Below are 17,575 nucleotides of genomic sequence, written 5' to 3' on the forward strand. Positions count from 1 at the left end.
ATGCGGACTTAGAGTCCTGCTTTCACAGATGTAATACATGCTCGCAGTTAAGAAATGTACCCAGGGAGGCGCCGCTAAGTTTAGGGTCTTGGCCCTCCAAATCGAGGTCTAGGGTACACGTCGACTATGCAGGCCCGTTCTTGGGTAAAATGTTCCTTGTGGTTGTAGACGCGTACTCCAAGTGGATTGAATGTGAGATAGTCGGCAAGCACGTCCGCTGCCACTGCTGAAAGCCTACGGGCCATGTTTGCCACCCGGTGTCCTGGTGAGCGACAACTGGCCATGTTTTACCCGTGCTGAGTTCAAAGAATTCATGACCCGTAACGGGATCCAACATGTCACATCTGCTCCATTTAAACCAGTGTCCAATGGTCAGGCAGAGAGAGCAGTGCAAACCATCAAGCAAGGCTTGAAGAGGGTAACTGAAGGCTCACTGCAGACTCAGCTATCCCGAGTTCTGCTTAGCTACCGCACGAGACCCCACTACTCACTGGGATACCACCTGCTGAACTGCTCATGAAAAGAGCACTTAAGAAAAGGCTCTCGTTAGTTCACCCTGATCTACATGAACAGGTAGAGAGCAGGCGGCTTCAACAAAGTGCATACCATGATAGCGCAAGTGTGTCACGCGAGATTGAAATCAATGATCATGTATTTCTATTAAATTATGGACAAGGTCCCAAGTGGCTTCCCGACACTGTCGTGGCCAAAGAGGGGAGCAGGGTGTTTCGGGTCAAACTTTCAAATGGAATCATTCACCGGAAACACTTGGACCAAATCAAACTCAGATTCGCGGACTACCCTGAGCAACCCACCTTGGATCCTTTCTTTTTTGATCCCCCAACATACACACCAGTGGCAACTGGCACCACGGTTGACCACGAAGCAGAACCCATCATCCACAGCAGCCCTGCAGGGCCCAACACACCAGGCCGCCCATTAGATATATTCAAGAGGGAGTTAGATATGGTCCTTATGGCTAAAGGGATCAAGGGGTATGGAGAGAAAGCAGGAAAGTGATAGTGAGGTGAATGATCAGCCATGATCTGATTGAATGGTGGTGCAGGTTCGAAGGGCCAAATAGCCTACTCCTGCACCTATTTTCTATGTTTCTATGTTTCTATGATTATTGCCATTTGGTCCTTCGAGCCTGCTCCGCCATTTAATAAGATCATAGCTGATCTGATCTTGGGATTAGCTCCACTTCCCCGCCCGCTCGCCATAACCCTTCACTCCCTTATCGTTCAAAAATCTATCTATTTCCACCTTAATTATATCCACAGCACTCTGGGGCAGAGAATTCCACAGATTTATGACCCTCTGAGAGAAAAAATTCCTCCTCATATCAGTTCTAAATGGGAGACACCTTATTCTTAAACTATGACCCCTAGTTCTAGAGTTTACATGCTTTTTTTATTCCGTATTGTAATCTTGGTTCTGAAAATTTGCTCTGCCAATCTATCAGCTCTGCCAATCTATCAGCAGCAAATAACAAAACTACTTCCCTTACTGTATAATCAAAAATCATAGAATCTTACAGTACAGAAGGAGGCCCTTTTGCCAGTGGAGTCAGTTTCTCCTTATTTATTCTTTTAAAACCTTTCATGGTTTTGAATGTCTCCCCTTAACCTTCTCTGCTCTAAGCAGAACAATCCCAGCTCCTCTAGTCTCTCCATGTAACTGATACCCTCAGTCCTGATATAATTCTCATAAATCTCTTCTGCACTCTCTCCAAGACCTTGACATCCTTCCAAACGTGTGGTGCCCAGAATTGGACACAGTACTGCAGCTGAGGCATAATCAGTATTTTATAAAGGTTTAGCATTTATTCTCAATGCCTCTATTTATAAAGTCCAGGATCATATATGCTTTTTTTAACAGCCTTCTCAACTTATCCTGCCACCTTCAAAGATTTGTGTACGTAAACCCCCAGGTCTCTCTGTTCCTGTATCCCCTTTAAAATGGCACCAATTGGTTTATATTGCCTCGCCTCATTCTTCCTTCCAAAATGCATCACTAAACAGTACAGCTATCTCTTTGTGGGGAATTTTCCGGTGGTCAGCGTGCACGTTCAGTGACGGGTCGGGTGGGAAAATTTTATTTTTTGACAATGGGTCAGGACCCCACTGTCAACCCGCCACCATGCGCCTTCCCCATAGGTCAGGTCTGTCAGCGCTCACCAGACCCAACACTCAACGGCGGGGGAGGCAATTCAGGTCATTATTACCTTGTTAACAGAGGATTAATAATTACTTTGAGCTCACCTTCAGAGTTTACTAGGTCGCCCACAGAGTCCACGCTGCTCGGGGATCACGTCAGGTAAGCAGGGCAGGAGTCGAATGGCCATAGAATCATCTCATTATGTGACAGCTGGAAATGTGCTATAAAAGGTCCCATCTCACAGCTGTTCACTTTCCAAGCTCAACAGCTATAGCTTACTGCATTTGGAAGACAGATTAAGCTTTATGCAGGTTGCAAGTGTTTGAAGCAATCTCTCTATCCAGTGTCACCTCATTGGAGCAATCTCCCTCACCATTGACAGATCGCTTCTGTCATCTCAATTTCACCTGTCATGTATTACATCAGAATCGGTCTGGTTTATACTCTCTCACTTTGGTCCTCAGAATCCCACCACGATCAGCCCGAACACCAGCAACACCAACAACACCAACGTTCTCCGCAATCAACTGATGGTGCCCAGGATACAGGGCATCAGCACCTGACCACATTGTTGCCCAGGATGGCCTCACCGTAGCCAGATTTACTTCACTTGACGCTGCACACCCTGGTTGCCAAATGATGCGCCAGGTTGGCACCACCCCACACCAATAACATAAAGCACCCCTGCAATGTCCAAGCCAATCATTTTGCATTCATCAGCATTGTGGGGGGTACCATTATGTCTCACCATTCACTGCAACTCACTCAGCCACTTCCAAAGGTGCACACTAATCTGTCCAAGAATGCAAAGTGTTGAAAATAAAGATTTCAATGTTTGACAGTTCATTAACAGAAACTTCCTACGAACATTGGCGAAAACATACAAGTGCATACACTTATGTGTTGTTAGTTCATATGATTGGACAATGATAAGGGTGAATGTGAAGGGTGGCTTGTGAAATGGTTAAGTGATAAAGTAGATAGAGAGGGATAGGTGGAGGTGCAAGGCAAGTTGGTGTGAGTAAGGATGTGCAAGATTAGGGATGGCAGAATGATAGGGATGTGATGAGTGGCACTGCAGGATGAGGTTGAGTGTGGCTTTGCAGTAACATTTTGTGATCTACTGAGATCATTGAAAGGTTTGCACCACTGCAACCTGGTCCTCTTGATGACATCCCTGCTTGTGTCCTCCTGTGCAATGTACAACCAGGCTGCGTTGATCTCCTGGGGCAGTCTCTTCCGCCCATTGGAAGGGAAGAGAACCTCCCTGCATGCTGTGACTCCCTCCATAAGCATACTGGGTGCAGCCATGCACCTTTGTGCAGTGCTTTCACACCTCAAAGCTGTAGAACACCGACAGCACAAATGTCAAAATCAATTTGCACATGGTCCCTTTAAGGAAACTGGATGATGACACGTCATCAAATGATGTCAGCAGACCCGCTTTCTTCAGTTGGCTGGCAAACGCGCTGGGCTGGCTTAACCAGCCCCATCAGGGGTCAGCAGTGAGTCCGGGACCCACCACTGACGTCGTCCACCACGGACCTGCCAAGGTTGGTAAAATCCAGGCCTATATCTTTGTGCCTTTACACAATACTAATTCTTCCATGAGTTTGACACAATGTTTTTCTTTGCAAACAAAGAGATTAATATCCAACAGATTAATCCATTATTTTGTAACACTTTGTGAGTACTTATTTTTCTAGTATAGAAAAATCATTCTTTGGGCCAGAGAAAATTCTATTGCTATCATCTTATAATGTTTTTTTCCTAGAATCCCCCTTTCTCTAAGTTGCCTAATAATGCCATCTTCAGACCTCTTGTAATATTACCATCAAATTCATTTTAATGCTAAATTTGAAATTGGATTAACTTAAAAATGACATTTAGCACAGATGTTTATTGCTGCCTTTTGTGTGAATTTCACAGTCCTCCTCCTTTGCATTCCCCAAATTGGCTTCAATGCCATTCAGCAATTCTCAATAGAATCTGAGTACCTTCTTAACATGTTGCATATCAGTCACCTTTCTTGTAAGAAAAACATTTTGTTCTCGCTTTAGCAATTTAGGACACAAAAAAACATTGTAAAGTTGAACTAAAGTGGAAGATTTGGCAAAATTAAATGAATCAAAGTTTGTGGTCCATTTGTGAAATTTGGGCATGTTTCTGTAATAAATAAACCACCGACTTCTTCAACGTCTGCCTGTTATTGATCACACTCAATTAGCTCCGATGGACGGGCCACACTGTCCGCATGCCTGATACAAGACTTCTGAAACAGGCACTCTACTCCGAGCTCCGTCACGGCAAGCGAGCCCCAGGAGGGCAGAGAAAACGCTACAAGGACGCTCTCAAAGCCTCCTTGAAAAAGTGTAACATCCCCACCGACTCTTGGCCCAAGACCGTCCAAAGTGGAGGAGAAGCATTCGGGTATGCGTCGAACACTTTGAGTTTCTTCGTCAGCAGCACGCAGAAGCCAAGCACAAACAGTGGAAGGAGCGTTCGACAAACCAAGCACTCTACCCACCCGTCCCTTCAACCACCACCTGCCCCACCTATGACAGAGACTGTAGACCTGCATAGGACTCATTAGTCACCTTAGAACTCATATTAGTGTGGAAGCAAGTCATCCTCGACTCCGGGGGACTGCCTAAGAAGAAGAGGAAGATTATTCAGTTTTCTTTCAGTTATTTATGCTTTCACAGTGGAGCTTTATGTGTCTATTTTGATCATAACTCTTTCTTTATGTGTAGCATCAGTTTGGTATCTATGAATATTTCAGGATTGACCTCCACAGTTTTCTGTTTGTACTCAATCCAAGTTAATTCGGTGAGAGCCAAAATTAGTCTAGTAATATTTGAATACATATAATGCATCTTAAGCAGCTCCAAGCCGTAATCAGATTTTTTTTTTGCTTATTAAACATTTTTATACTTTTCTCTCTAAGCCATATGAGTATTCTGTCTTTCAGATGAGACGTCAAACCGAGACCCCGTCTGCTCTCTGAGCTGGACATAAAAGATCCCATGGCATTATTTCGAGGAAAAGCAGGGGAGTTATCCCTGGTGTTCTGGCCAATATTTATCCCTCAATCAACATAACAAAAACAGATTATCTGGTCATTACCACATTGCTGTTTGTGGGAACTTGCTGTGTGCATATTGGCTGCCGTGTTTCCCACATTCCAATGGTGACTACACTCTGAAAGTACTTTATTGGCTGTAAAGCGCTTTGGGACACACAGAGGTCGTGAAAGGCGCTATATAAATCCAAGTCTTTCTTTTTCTTTTATAATTTTATCGAGCAGTTGAAAATTACCCAAGATAGAATAAACAACTTCCTAAAAGAAATAATTAATTTTTGTGATCACATTTACCTCACTCCATCCATTGTGGTAACAGCAGGCTGCCTTAACTTTTCAATGTCATCGAAATCTTCTGCAGCATGGGGTTATAGCTTACTTTTGAGATGTGCCCTACTTTGCTGGATAAGAGGATCCCTGGGTATTTCATTCTATCACTTATAATGAAGGCTGGAGCCAACTCTTGAGATGTGTAGTACTGGCACCGATCAGATAAGCAGGGTCCAGGTTCTGGAGTACACAGGTCTTCAGTCAGTTGATTGCTGAAATCAGGCAACATATGCAATGACATGAGAGCAAAGGGTGAGATGCATGACAAGCACTTTTCTTATTTAACAATGTTTTTGAACATTGTATGACCAGAGGCAGCAATGTGCTAATGTTCTTACTGTTCTATAACTTGGGCGTACCTGGAAAAGTCCCTTCAGCCATTTTGGGGCTGTTCTTTTATAGAGCATTTTGATTGTTAAATGATAAAATTAGTTTTTTTCGCTAGTTTTTGCACTGATTTTTTGTGGCATATTGGATCTTTCTTGCATTTCCAAGCAAGATCCTACCTTTCATCTGTGGGTGGTTGCCAATTGCAATGTGATGTGGCAGCACCACCATCTCTAACCATTCCTGGGTATGCCATTATATTTGCTGGTTCTGGAGGTGGAGGAGGAAGCTCTAAGGAGACATGAACTTAGTCATACCATACCTAGCCTTACCCAATTATCTGTGTGTAATGGCTTATATTCCTGCTCCTGCACCGTTACCTCTGGTGTCCCCAAGGATCCATCCTTGACACCCTCCTTTTTTTCATCTTCTTTCTTCCCCTTCAGCGACATCCATCCGAAAACACAGCATCAATTTCCACATCCATGCTGATGACTCCAGCTCTACCTCACCACCACCTCTCTCGACCACTCCACTGTCTATGAATTGTCACGCTACTTGTCCAACATCCAGTACTGGATGAGCAGAAATCTCCTTCGACTAAATATTGTGAAAGCCGAAGCCATTGTCTTTGGCCGCTGCCACAAACTCCATCCCCTCGCCACCGACTCCATCCCACTCCCTGGCAACTATCTGAAGCTGAACCAGACTGTTCGCAACCTTGGTGTCATATTTGACCACATATCCGCGGCATCACTAAGACCACCAATTTCCACCTCCGTAACATTGCCTGTTTCCGCCCCGCCTCAGCTCATCTGCTGATGAAACCCCCATCCATGTCTTTGTTACCTCTAGACTTAACTATACCAATGCACTCCCGGCCAGCCTCCCATCTTCCACTCTCTGTTAACTTAAAGTACCCAAAACTCTGCTGCCCGCATCCTAACTCACACCAAGTCCCTTTCACCCATCACCCCTGTGCTCGCTGATCTACATTGGCTCCCGGTTAAGCAATGCGTCAATTTTAAATTCTCACCCTTGTTTTCAAATCCCTCCATGGCCTCACCCCTCCCTATCTCTGTAACCTCCACCAGCCTGACCACCTTCTGAGATATCTGCGTTCCTCCAATTTTAGCCTCTTCAGCATCCCCGATTTTAAAATTGCTCCACGATTGGTGGCTGTGCCTTCGGCTGCCGAGGCCCAAAGCTCTGGAATTCCCTCCCTAAACCTCTCCGCCTCTACCTCTCTTTCCTCCTTTAAGATGTTCCTTAAAACCTACCTCTTTGACCAAGCTTTTGGTTATCTGCCCTAATATCTCCTTATGTGGCTCAGTGTCAAATTTTGTTTGATAATGCTCCTGTGAAATGCCTTGGGACATTTTACTATGTTAAAGGCACTATATAAATACAAGTTGTTGTTGTTATTGTAGTAGAGACGAAGGCACACTTGCATCAGCTTGTCAGAGATGATTTATCTTAAGAGGCTGTCGTTCATGAAACAGTGACAGCAATATGCGATCTTCTACAGCCAGATCTTCAGACCAGTCCCAGGACAGGGACAACGCTGTCAGTGCCTGTTGAGGTGAACACGGCTGTGACCTTTTAAGCCACTGTTACCTTCCAAACAACAACAAGAGATCGCTGTCAAACCTCACAACCAGAAGTACCAGAGGTATCAAGCAGGTGAAACACACATTATTTGCCAGGACAAAATCCTACTTTAATTTCCCCATGGAAACCAGCACAAGACAGCTCTGCACTTTTGTTTGTGTGGAGGTATCACCAAAGTGCAGGATGTTATTGATGGCACGCATGTGTCCATAACGACCCTAACCCTCGATTTCACCCATTCACGAATGGCCCCATTAAATCACAGCTGGTCTGTAACCGCAGAAAGGAAATAAAATAATGAATTTATATTTACAAGTGCTTCACAGTTAATTATTTATTCTTGAAGTCTGGTCACTATTTTTATGTAGGGCAACACCAGCAGCCAAATTGTGTACAGCAACGCCCCACAAACAGCAGTGAGTTTATCTGTTTTGGTGGTGTTCCTCGAGGGATGACTGTTGGCCAGGACAGTCTGAAAACTCCCTGCTCTTCTGTGAATAATTGGGCCGAAGATCCTATGGCAGCTGGCAGTTCAAAATCGCTCCTACTTTATTGCAGATATTAATCCGAAGATAGTCGGAGTGATTTTCAACTGCCGGCCTGCACATTTCTCACCTGAAAAACGGGTGGCCAGCAATGGAAAGTCGGGGTAGTGGTGGGCGTTGGGGGGGGGGGGCGCACCTTAACCGCTCCATTGAAAATCAACCCTAGCAAAGTAGTGTTGTGAGTGGATAACCCTGTCTCATCCTTTTTAAGAGAAACGTTTTCAGTATCAAACGTCACTCTGAATGGAAGCCATTGGCGAGCGGCACATTGGATTAACTGTTTGGACATAGTGTTCTAATCTAAGTGCCTCGAAGGTATGGAGCGGACTCAATATTGCAGCTGTTTCTTATTCTATTGCTCCAATGGTGCATCTTCAGGGATCATCATAGAATCTTGTAGCACAAAAGGGGCTATCCAATTAGTCCCGCTCCCCTGCTCTTTCCCCATAGCTTTGCAAAATGTCTCCTTTTCAAGTGTATATCCAAGCCCCTTTTGAAAGTTACTATTGAATCTGCAACCAGCACCACCAAGAATATTTGCTCCTTTTTTAATGGGCTATTGATCTTCAAATTAAATGTCAAGCCTTTTACGAATGACAAGTTATAGTAATGAATTTTGTTAAAATGTGCTACACATTAAGAGGCGAATAACATTTCAAAGCACTGGTTAAAATACTCCTGATACCAATGCAGTGATCAGGCCTAACACTTTTGTGTATAGTATGGTGGTAATGCAACCAGCCAACTAGAGCTTTCTCCAGCTCTATGGCAGATTGCTTGGTAGACATCCCATTATGGAGAGCAAATGAAACAGACTCCATTTAACCTGCTCCTCCGGAGAGTACTTCTCAAGTAAATCAGCACGCCTCAGTGGCAATGAAAGGGGAACAATTAGAAGGGAAGAATGGTGTAACACTGAAAGTATTTACAAAATATTTTGAAAGTGCTCATCAAGAGATTTCATTCCAAAGCTCAGCATTGTGCATTTGCCTAGGCACTGATCTTTCAGCTGACACCGTCACAGATGCCATGCCACAATATGAAATCAAATTTCATTACAAGCTACTGGAAGGTGTCACTTTCTGTTTAATTGACTTAGCACCCCAAACATGCAAAAGAGCATAAGTTTAAAGAAATCGTTAAATGTATATATGACATACGTTTTTTTTTGTATTAGGTGCTGAACCCATAGGTTCAAAGGGGAACAGCTGTTTGGACGGCGCCAAAGCTTGCAACTTAAATGACAACTGCAAAAAATTCCGATCGATGTACATCTCGCCCTGCACAGCCCGTGTTTCTGCATCAGAGATCTGCAACCGGAGAAAATGCCACAGGGCCCTGCGACAATTCTTTGACCGTGTTCCTGCCAAATACACCTATGGAATGCTGTTCTGCTCCTGCAGGGATACGGCTTGCACGGAACGGAGACGACAGATGATTGTGCCTATTTGCTCATACCAGGACAAAGAAAAGCCAAATTGCTTGTCTTTGGCTAATATGTGCAAGACAAATTACATCTGCAGGTAAGATACCAGTTGGCAGAGAAGTGATTAATGAGAGCCTAGAAAGAACTTTATAGCTGCTGAAATTGCCAGGATTTGGTTTCAGAATTTCCACCAGGGTATTGGGCAACTGGGACAATCTGACAGCTCGAGCTAAGTAATAAAAGTCTGTTTCTCGTTGTTAGTTCCAGTGGAATGGCTGATAACTGAAATAAATTATCTAGGGGTTTGAACCAGACATAGAGGAATATGAACTGCAGTCTGTATGAAAAGCTAAAAATTGTGTATATTCTACGTAGCTATGCTCCTGTTGCATAATCCTGCTTTACTCTATGGGCTTTATTATCATTTTCATTGCCCTCAATTATATATTGCATATATAAATATTACACATGTGGAATAATACCTTAGCGTCTGTATTTCAAGCACCACCAATGAATAATGTTATAAACTATTTGTTGATAATTTGTTCCCAGTTGGGTTCTTTACTACTCTGCTTCCTCATTCACATGATCTTTTTCAGCCATTCTGTGAAGAAAGATTTGCTCTGGTTTCTATGTGTGAGCAAAATCATAAATGTATTCTTTCTGAATGTATTTGTCACTGCATATCATGGCCAGAGCAATTATTCCCCCTTGGCTGTGCAGCAAGTTATATTCTTCTGCACCAACCCTGTCAAACTCAACTCCCATAAAATGGAACCGTCTGCAGTTCCAAAGGGCTTTGTTTAGCAGTAACAACTTGTAATACGTGCCAAATAAGGGAAAGTGCCTTTGCATGTTAGTGGAAGATGATGTTCAAACTTTGAGAAGGTGAAATTCAATTTCAACAGGGATGCAAGACGGGCAATAGAAAATAATCCGCCCGTTATAAACCCTGCCCTATTTCCTTACCATGATTTCACCGTGGTTCAACATAAACCTACTGGACTGCTCCTCTGAAATGGTTTTAATCCCTAATTCACCATGTCCATAGAATTGGACATCATGCTATTTAGTGAGTTTTTTGCCGTTATTCTTTTATGTAAGAAAACTTAATAACGCACTCTCACCGGGGTCATTCATGTCTTATCCCATTTGTGAAGGAACAGTAACATTGCACAGTCACTGGTGCGATATTCTGGACATATGTTTATGGAAGTTACAGAATAATTTCATCGGGCTGTCAGTAATTCCTTAGTGTTCAGGATTTATTTACAGGTGTTATTTCACAAGCAATTAACTTGTACTGGTCTGCTAGTAAAGGTAAGCAGCACCATATATACACTAACGCTTTTGGAAATTGGGTGATGCAGTAAGTTATCACACAGGCTTGGGCCTTCAATGGACCTTCAGCCCAGGGTTAATAGCTGTAAATCTGTAAGGATCCTAAGCAAAAACAGTGCAACAGTCTTAGCCACATTTTTGGAGGGCAAGAGTGCATGGCATAATGCAGCCAAGAATGCGACACTAAATTTACAGTGCCGTACAGAGAGGTCTCAAAGAATAGTTGAATTGAGAATTGAAACCATCACTCTTGAGCAAGTAGAGATAGTCTTTGACGATTGGGACAGTGCGGGGGGCCCGTTATTTTGATTTATTTGTGATGCACCTATTCTGGGAGTGCTTGATGCTGACACTGAGTGCAGACAGTGGGAGATCTTGTATTGCCTAGCTCTGCTATTCCATGAAGTGTAAACACAAAATCCAACATTTATTTTTGAAAAAAGCATGAAAGTGTGATCATTTTCATCCCACTAAATATAAAAAGCTGACCAAGAGTTCACACCTTAAATTCATCTTCAGAAAGTGTACACGTACTTTATATCACCTGATGAATATGCTTTGAGCCCTGTAAAGCTAGCAAAGACAAATTTTCTATTGGCCTCTACAGCAGCATAAATTGCATGTTTATACATAACAAAGGATATGGACTTATTTTGCCATATTTACAAATTTAACTTAACCACTTGTTTTCTGTTTCGAAGAGGATACCTTCGCTCTCGAACAGAACCTTCCAAACATGGAGATGAATTTAAACTCATTCGAGGCTGATCCTGAGGAATGTTTTCCTCCAAGGAATTTCCTTGATTTTCATTTGAACTCACTCTAACGTCAGACCGTTTGTTTTCCTGACTCGGACTTAAATTCTGATCTTGACTTGGATTTGTTTCCAGTACATTAGATGTAGGATATGCTACTGGTGTATCAAAACTATCTGATGAGTCAGAAATAACTGAATCATTCCCACCTTCAACTCCTTCCATGTCTGTAGGTAAAATATGATCAATGTGAAGTAGCCTAACCTGTCCAATATCAAACATCTTGATCAAATATGTGCGAGGACCACATATCTTCACTAATCTTCCCAGTAACCATTTTACCCATTTATGGTGATGGTTATTCACTCTCACCTTCTGATTTAATTTCACACTTCTCTTTTACTCTACCTCTATCATGATTCTCTTTCTGTGTTAATTGTGTCCTTTCTACGGACTATGCTAAGTTTGGTTTTAACAACGAGAATCTGCTTCGTGGCTGTCGTTTGAGGAACAACTCTGCTGGTGTTCTACCAGTAGTTGTGTGAGGAGTATTACGATACATAATCAAAAAATTAGCCAATGTGTGATCCAATGGCAACTGTCATTTCTTTCGATTTGGATCTGACATTTGTTTTATGAGGGCACATTTTACAATTTGTACAGTGCGCTCTGCTGCACCATTCGAAGCAGGGTGGTACGTTGGAATCTCGGCATTTTTGCTCGTGAACTGTGCAAATTCTTCTGAACGAAATTGAGATACATTATCTGAAACAATTTCTTCTGGGAGGCCAAATGAAGAAAATAAACTTCGCAAAATATCTAATGTTTTACTTGTTGTTATTTTCCACATTGGAAACATCTTGACCGACTTGGAATGGCTTTCAATCACAATGAACAATTGTTGTCCTTCTAGCTCAGCAAAATCAATAGGTAGCCTTTGCCACACCCTGAGAGGCCATTTCCATGGCTGTAATGGTACTGGTGGTGGTTGCTAGCTTACCTATTGACATGTTGCACACTGACTCACAATGTACTCTATATCTTTATCAAGACCTGGCCACCATAAGTAACTGCGTGCAAAACTCTTGGTCAAGCACATTCCCAGGTGCTGGTCATGGAGGTCTCCTAATAATTTGTACCTGAATTTATTTGGTATAACCACTCTTGCACCCCACATGATACAATATTTATCGACTGACAATTCATTCCTATGAATGAAGAATGGATGAATATCTTTGTTTGTTACATGGTTTGGCCATCCATTTGCAATATAATCATACACCTTTGACATCACTGGGTCACGTTTGGTTGCTCTACCAATTTCTTCAGCTATGACTGGCAGTTCATCAATGTATGAAAAATAGAACACTTCTTCCCTATTGGGTGTAACTTGTGATGGGGAAAGCAATCTAGACATTGCACCAGCATTACTGTGATCCGCTGATCATTTGTATTCAATATCATAAGTATATGCTGACAAAATCAAAGCCCATCTCTACATTCGGGCTGCAGCTAATGTTAGAACTGGGAATTTTGAATGGAGGATTGCTGTTAAGGGCTTATGGTCCGTTACGAGAGTAAACTTATGACCATACAAGTATTTGTGAAACTTCTTGATCCCAAAAATTTATGCCAAAGCTTCCCTTTCGATTTGCGCATAATTACTCTCACTGGCACTGAGAGTGCGTGAAGCAAAAGCATTGGTCTCTCCTCCCCACTACGTAATACATGAGAGATTACTGCCCAACACCATACGGAGAGGCATCACATACTAGCTTAATCTCCTTAGATATGTCATAGTGAACTAACATGGTGCTCTCTACCAATTTGCTTTTACACTCCTTGAATGAAGTATCGCATTCTTTTGACCACTTCCAATGGACCTGTTTTTTCAATAGTTCATTCAGTGGATGTAATACTGTGGCCAAATTTGGTAGGAACTTCCCATAATAGTTCAAAAGACCCAAGAATGAACGAAGTTCAGTGTTATTCCTGGGAGTGGGTCCATTTCTAATTGCATCTAGTTTTCCCATGGATGGATATAAACCATCTTTGTCTACTCTGTACCCTAAGTACTCCACTTGAGTTTTGAAATAACCCACACTTACGAGCAGACACTCGCACTCTGTGCTTCTCTAGCCATTTGAGAGCTTCATTCAATATGTTATTATTTAATTTTCCTATTTGGTGCTGAAATTAGTATGTCATCTAAATAACATACTACCCCTTCAATACCTTGCAAAATCTGGTTCATCACCCCTTGGAATATGGCAGGGACGGAAGACACTCCAAATGGTAGCCTATTAAATCGATATAGGCCTAAATGAGTATTTATAGTCAAGCATGACTTGGACTCCTCATCTAGTTCAAGCTCTAAGTAGGCATTTGTAAGATCCAGTTTTGAGAAGATCTGACCACCTGTCAGTGTTGTGAACAAATCTTCTATATTCGGCAATGTACTGGGGACATTACCCTCTAGAACCTGGTTTACAGTTACTTTATAATCACCACACAATCTTACCTTACCATTGGACTTAGGTATAACTACAATGGGTGTAGCCCAATCACATCGATCTATCTTAGAAATAAAGTTCTCAGTCTCTAGTCTTTTGAGTTCCTGCTCAACTTTCTCCTTGAGTGCATATGGTACGGAACGTGGCTTACAGTAAACCAATCTAGCGTCCTTCTGTACTCTGACACTCGTCTTGAAGCCTTGGATCGGACTGCCCGTTTCGCAGAACACCTTTGGGTAACTCTTGATAACATCATCCATTGATGCAAATCTCGTTTCAACACGGAAAATCTCACTCCAATCCAGCTTCAGTGATCCCAACCAATTTCTTCCTAGTAAGACAGGCTTGTTTCCTTTCACTACTATTCGAGGCAAGTTCTGAAATTGATCCTTGTATTTCACTGGTATGGTGATACAACCTATCACAGGAATTTTCTCTCCCAAGTAGCCTCGCAGCTCCATCTTGGATTTCTCCAATGGGAAATCACGCAATTTGTCGAGGTATAGCGACTCCGGTACTACACTCATGGATGCACCAGTGTCAAATTCCATTGGTATCTTGAATCCCGCAACCTCTATGTGGATTTTGATACTTTTCGAATCGCTGTCCGTTAACCTCGTGCTCCTGATGATGTGTAACTCTGCTCCTGATGATGTGTAACTCTAAAATCTCCACGTCCTGTTGTTGTTCTTCCATGCTATGTAGTCTCTGAGGATTTCGACTCATGGCTTTGAAAGCTGTTTTACCCTTCAGTCGGCATGCCTTCGCAAGATGCCCAGTCTTTCTGCAGAAGAAACACTCTGCCTTCACATATGGACAGCTTTGAGCAATCTGTTGTCCCAGGCACCAATTTCTGAGACTTTGGTCCCCCACCTCCTTTTGCTTTGAATCTGCAGGCAATTCACCTCGGTTGACTGACGACCGTAATTATTGTGAAATTCTCGGGAATATTGATCGGCCATGCCCATCGACCTCGCTGTCTGACAAGCAATTTCAAAAGTCACGTCATCCATCATCAATAACTTTCTTCTGATCGCATCAATTTTCATCCCACAAACAAAACTGTCCCGCAATGCTCGGTTTTGAAAAGTTCCGAAATTACAGCTTTTTTAATACTACAATGTACTCACTGATATTTTCATCAGCCTTTTGATTTCGTATACTGAAACGATAGCTTTCAACAATTTCTAACGGTACGGGGTTGTAATGCTGCTCCAGCTTAGTTAAAATCTCTTTAAGCATTGTGTCCTTTGACTCCTCAGGCACAAGCAGATTTATCAGCGTTTCATACAATTCCGGACCCACTTCAGATAAGAAAATCGCTCTCTTACGTTCCAACACAGCCCGGTTCTGATCAGCATTCTCTGAAACTTCGATTATATTATTTGCAGTAAAATACATTTCTAGCCGGTCCACATACACGTTAAACCTTTCCTGGTCATGTTTATATTCACTTACGTGTACCATTACTGCTATGGCTGCCGCCATTTTGTCTCTGCAGTGCAGACAGTGTGCTCATTTTTTTTTTAACTTGGATTTTGTAGCTATTTCCAAAGACAGAGAAGCTTCCAAAGTCTCTCTGTTGGCTGGCTGAATCCTTCACCAACAAAATTTCAGCTTTATATCATCCGAAACATCCCATCTCGTTGCCAAATATGATATATTTACAGAGCCCAACAGCACACACAGCTTTCTATAATGGCAGACAGTATCTCAGAAGTTCTGGAAGCTTCTGGTCAGCTGACTCATTTATTCACCTTTAATTGCAGCAACACAACACATCCACATCTACAGTGTGGAGCTACAACATTGCAAGCTTACAGACATTACAATTTGTTGCATAATGTATAGCAATTTTTTCCCCTTTGGAGACAGTAACAGATTTGCCATCCATTTGTGGACCAGAAACTGCAAATGCCTTAAAATGGTACTTCCTTCTCTGGAGCTGTACACATAAATATAATTGTGAAAACATTTGCCTGTACCCATCAGATCCTTTGGGAAGTGTAAGCAGTGTTTTACCTGTGAGGTAACAAGATAAGTTTTTTTAAAACAGGTTAAAACCCCCAATCACTGGATAGCTTCATCATTACAAAATTTATATTCTTGATGGTTATAAATAAAGTATATAATATATTTGGCCTCACAAATGGGACAATACAACCAGACTGATACATGACATGTCAATGATATGCACTTCTGTATTATGTCAATCTCCACTCCACTACTCAGCAACAAGTACGCAGATTAGAACTTAAAGCTAGATAAGTGAGAGAAACATTGTACTGCTCCATTGATTTCAGCCTATGTTTTAATTGTTGGTAAATCTACTCACCAATCACTTGGAATATAGGAACAGGAGTCGGCTTTTCAGCCTCTCAAGCCTCTTCCGCCATTCAGTTAGATCATGGCCGACCTGTACCTCAACTCCATTTATCCCGCCTTTGTCACATATCCCTTGATACCCGCACCCAACCAAAAAATATCAATCTCAGACATGAAAATTTCAATTGACCCAGCATCCATAGGGCTGGATTTTAGAGGGGTTTACGACCAGTTTAGCACCTGAGCGAATCGCAAAAACGATTTTTTTTGGCGCTGCACTGATCGCACAACATTTTGCACACGGGCGGAACTTTCGGCAGTGGATTTGCGGCGATGCTAAAACTTATCGCCTGCCCGATGTTTTCACCGTTTGGATGACGTCAATCATCGTGCAGCGCTGCGCTAGCTCCCCGGGCGGAACTTTCGAGCATATCGCCCGATTTACCGTCCGCCCGGGAACCCGCCAGCAAAAGGCAGTCGCACCCCGGGCGCTAACGGTGCCATCTTGAAAACGGAGCAGAAGTTGAGTGCATCAAAGGATTGGGAGAAGAAGGCTGTGTTTTTTACAGTAGACTTTTATGTGAGTTTATAGTTCGTTTTGAAGGAGATTTAAGGACATTTTAAAAGATGGGGCTATACTATGTCAGCCATTGTTCCTGGCTGCTATACTTATGCGGCCTCCAGCAGCAAGAAGGCTTATTGATGAGCATGTTGAATGTAATCGAAGAGGTTGCAGACGTACGGGGAGAAGGCCTTACCTGCCACGAGTTTACAGGGAACAGCACTCATACCTCCAGCACTGTGAGGCACAGTGCATTAGAAGGCTGCGCTTCCGAAAAGAGGTGGTCACAGAGATGCCAGCTCATAAAGGCAGAACTATAGCCTACCAGCGGCAACAGGACTGCACCTCCCGTCGAGGTGACGGTGACTGCGGCACTTGTCTTCTATGCCTCCGGCTTCTTTCAGGCATCAGTGGGGGACATATGCTCCATCGCGCAGCACGCTACACATTGCAGCATTCGCCAGGTGACTACTGCACTGTACGCACGCAGGATGGACTTCATAACCTTTCCAATGACCAAGGAGACCCAGAATGAGAGGGCTATTGGTTTTGGATGATGTGCTGGCTTCCCCAAGGTTCAGGGTACCCTTGACTGTAC

The 17,575-nt window shown here is 42.9% G+C and overlaps 1 protein-coding gene across 1 annotated transcript in view; it reads left to right on the top strand.

Annotated features, from left to right (window-relative positions):
* Positions 1–17,575, top strand: part of gfra1b (gdnf family receptor alpha 1b) — a 367,204-nt gene that overhangs the window by 280,814 nt on the left and 68,815 nt on the right. Inside the window, exon 5 of the mRNA XM_070874977.1 lies at positions 9,233–9,578. Coding sequence (XP_070731078.1) covers positions 9,233–9,578 — 346 coding nt within the window. The remainder of the gene's footprint in view (positions 1–9,232; positions 9,579–17,575) is intronic.

This window comes from Pristiophorus japonicus, chromosome 3, assembly GCF_044704955.1.
Source record: "Pristiophorus japonicus isolate sPriJap1 chromosome 3, sPriJap1.hap1, whole genome shotgun sequence".
In the NCBI taxonomy this organism is placed as follows: Eukaryota; Metazoa; Chordata; class Chondrichthyes; family Pristiophoridae; genus Pristiophorus; species Pristiophorus japonicus.